The following is a 3,809-nucleotide window of genomic DNA, read 5'->3' as shown; positions in this document are numbered from 1 at the left end:
TGCTCCCAGGAAGGTTAGACCGTTGTGTTTTCCTGTTGCAGGCAGGACTACAGGAAGGTCTCAAAAACCTGACCTTCATCCTGATAATGAACTTGTTTTAACTTATTTCCATATCTTTGCCCTGTATATATGTTAAAGACATTATTTTTTATCATCTTAACATCAGATAATAGGGAAGAACTCATGAAAGAGAAAAACTCCTTCATGTAAATAATATGGTAAAGACTTTAGACATCACAGTGGTCTTTATTGTCCAGAAATTCTTGTTTTATATCTTTTTTATTATGAAGGTTAGTCATTTACTATCTTCACTCAAGTCTGATGGTGGACATTTCTCTATTGCGGTTTCTGGTTAGTGAGAGATATTAAAGTGTTCTATATATTTAGCAATTCCTTTCAATGAAGTTTATTTTGTGCTCTTTGTTTTCTCTCTGTGATTTTTGTACATCTCCCACTGTGGTTTCACTTAGTGATAGGTATTTTTCTGCTTAAATATATAGAATGAGATGTCCATCATCTAAGTGAAACATTTATTTAATGTTAGGCAGTATATATTCATTCCTTTTAAGTAATGCTGTCTGTGAAAGAGTGATGAAATTTTTTCCTGGATTTGTTTTTCATCTTTTTACAAATTCCCTTGAGATGTCATTTGCTATCCAGTCTAGCTTGTATGTCACTAATTAGTTATGAATACATCTGAACTCATAATCATCATGGGTCAGTCTCTTGAATATAAGTCCAAGGGTACATTTGCTATTTTTTCTACATATCTTATCAAAATTAATGTTAAAATACATAATAGGATAGAGTATAAGAAACATTACCTCGTCTGTGTGTCTACAGCATTGTTTTCATCAAACTGGTAGAGATATAAAATGTGGGATAATCAGTAATCAGCTGAATATTTCACAGTATAGCTTGATGTCCTGTAGATGTGTATACATTATTTGAAGTTCTATGCATCTTCCTGTCTCCATTAGTTATCCATTTGTCACTTCATCATGAAGTGCTTCCTTCTAAGGGAATTCACCAGAGATGCCAGGCAATGTAACATCAATGAGATTTATTTGAAAAAAGTTTTTGTTGCCGGTTCTGGTGGTGCAGGCCGGTAGGATTTGCTGAAGGAGGCAGAGGCAGGTGGATCTGGAGTTCGAGGACAGCCTGGTCTACAAAAAAGTTTTTGTTATATGTATGTGTTATATTATTACTTAATTTTAGCCCTGACAGATATGTGAAGACCATCAGATAGCTTTTTGCAGTGGACTCTTGGCTCTCTTCATATGGTGATCAAAATTAGGTTACCAGACTTGCACACTACACACATTTCCCACTAAGTCAGCACCCTGATTAATTGAAACATTCTACCACAAAAATGTTGCCTTTTTTTCAGGTTGTAAACATGTTATTATTGAAAGACAGAGGAAAAACAACAATTTAAATAATAAAACCTATTTTCAATTGAAAATTATAAACTGCTATCTTTTCTTTTTTTTCCCTTTTTTGTAGAATGTGTTATCCTTTAGACTAAACAATTGTTTGTACATTTTCTCAAAACCCCAATGGATACCATAATATATCTCAGTACATAAAGTTTGTTGCTGCTGTCTGATGACTTGAGTTTGTCATTGTATATACCGAGTGCAAAAGTGGAGGTAAAAGTGGAGGCCATCAGAGGGTATCTGATCCCCTTTCATGGGAGTTAAAGAGAATTGTGAGCTGTTGTGTGGGTTCTGGGAAACAAAGTCAGGCCCTGGCGATAAGCAACCAGTGTTGTCAGGTGTGAGCCATCTATTCAGCCTAGTGAACATCTCATTATAGCAGTAAGATGTGATTGGGTGATCCTGAGTTCATTTTTGCCCCACTTCTTATGACCCAAAAGAAATACAAGATGGACAGCCTCAGAAACTAACTTAGAAATGCACAAAGATATCTTTGAGCCCAAATCTCCATAAAACAATGGAACAGTACAAAAATTTTTCAGGAGAGAACCTGAAAATAAAAGTGACAGACCCTTGATGAAACCACAAAACTGACTTTAGCCCAAAGTTGGTAAATAGTCAGCAATGGGATACCACAAGGACACAGGGCAGGTTGACCATCCTGGAGTTTATGACTCCTGTAAGGAGAGAAAGGGAACTTGCAGGCAAGAAGAATGACTTTTCTGAAAGTGATCATAGTCTGCTTCCCTGGTGACTATAACACTTTCAATTTGGAGACTTGAATGGTGGTGACTTCAAATTACATGCAGATTTAAAAAAATCTGGTACTTTAAGACTGGCTCGTCTAGACAAAGAAAAATTCTGCCTTGGTTTACATCAAACGATATTTTATTAATGCCATTGCTTTACCAGAAAGTAGCCTTCTCTTTTCCAAAGGTAGGATATATTACATTTATCTTTTAAAAAGACTGATAGTTAGTTTCATGGTTTAAATTTGGTTCTTTAAATGCATCATTGTTGTAATCTCTTATGTGCTTCTATCATCCAGTGTTTACTAGTCGTTAAGAATTTCTTTTCAGATGGTTGTGAGCCACCATGTGGTTGCTGGGAATTGAACTCAGGACCTTTGGAAGAGCAGGCAATTAACTTGACTGGAACTTCAAACAGAATGTATATAATCTTTTCATACTGACCTGCACTAATTCATCAGAATGCTACAGTTGTACTCTATATTGACATAGAACCAAATACCCCTGGGTACAAATAAGTCATTTGGCCATAAAACAAATTAGTAAATCTCAAAAAAAAAATACTCAGTTTTCTACAAGAAGCTTCAATTGAAAAGATGTCTCCTGTACAGCATTATTTTTTGAGATAATTTTAATCCTCACCTGTGTTTCCTTACAAGGCTGGAAGCAGAAATTCTGCAGGACTTTAGTGAGAGCAAGTTTCATGTTCATGAGAGCAAACCTCATGGCAATGCAGTTCCTGGGTCCATACCCAAAGGGCATGTATACATAAGGATTGATGTTGCCCTTGTTCTCCTTGTTGAACCTGGAGACAGACAGTAATGACAACTTAGCAAATGACAGAAACATAAGAGCTACATACATGAATTTCGCCTTAGACATCTAACCAGTAACATACAGATGAGAAGTGTACACTAAACATCCTTTCCAACCCCCTTGTCTAATAAACTTTCCATATAGTAGATAAAACAAATGCTATCAGACAGAAAATGCATCCTGTGTGACCACTAATGTAATAATGTTGTTATGGGTTATAGGCAATCAACCACTGCCTGATTGGATTGAAGTTCCATTTTATAGGGGGAATTAATGCCTGATACTATAAATCTGTTCAAAATCTTCTGGGTAGGGTGGTCATAGGATCTATGGGAGAATGTACTATTGTTGTTCTGCTAAGTGGACATGATATCAAACTGTCATCTAAATATTTATGTCTATTCACAAAAACTAGTGCTATTAGTCTTGGTCAGAGAAGCTTCTGATTGCAGTGGAGACAGTTAACAAAGAGACTCATAACTGGTCAAAATGCTGAGAATGAGTGATGGTGGAGTGCTCAGCACTTAATGGGACATCTGTATCATCCCCTCCAAGCCTCAGAGAACATCTCATTAAGAGGGATCAGAATAAGTTAAGAGCCAGGGAATGAGAGCGGTGCTGTGAAACACTATCTTCTGGAGCCGACACAGCCAATGTACTCATGAACTCCCAGCAGCTATGGTTGCCTACACAAGGCTAGATCATGTTGATACATTCCATCAAAAATGTGGGAGGAGGGCGCTGGAGAGATGGCTCAGTGGTTAAGAGCATTGCCTGCTCTTCCAAAGGTCCTGAGTTCAATTCC

General features: G+C 36.9%; 1 protein-coding gene across 1 annotated transcript in view; it reads left to right on the top strand.

The window, feature by feature from the left end:
- The window catches only part of LOC101999690 (zinc finger protein 525-like), a 69,000-nt gene extending 65,990 nt beyond the window's left edge, over positions 1-3,010 (top strand). Inside the window, 1 exon segment of the mRNA XM_026778224.1 lies at positions 2,848-3,010. Coding sequence (XP_026634025.1) covers positions 2,848-3,010 — 163 coding nt within the window.
- Positions 3,011-3,809: the final 799 nt, after the last annotated feature.

This window comes from Microtus ochrogaster, unplaced genomic scaffold (genome assembly GCF_000317375.1).
Source record: "Microtus ochrogaster isolate Prairie Vole_2 unplaced genomic scaffold, MicOch1.0 UNK114, whole genome shotgun sequence".
NCBI classification, from domain to species: Eukaryota; Metazoa; Chordata; class Mammalia; order Rodentia; family Cricetidae; genus Microtus; species Microtus ochrogaster.
Note: the sequence above shows the minus strand (reverse complement) of the source record. Positions and strands in the feature narration are given on the sequence as shown.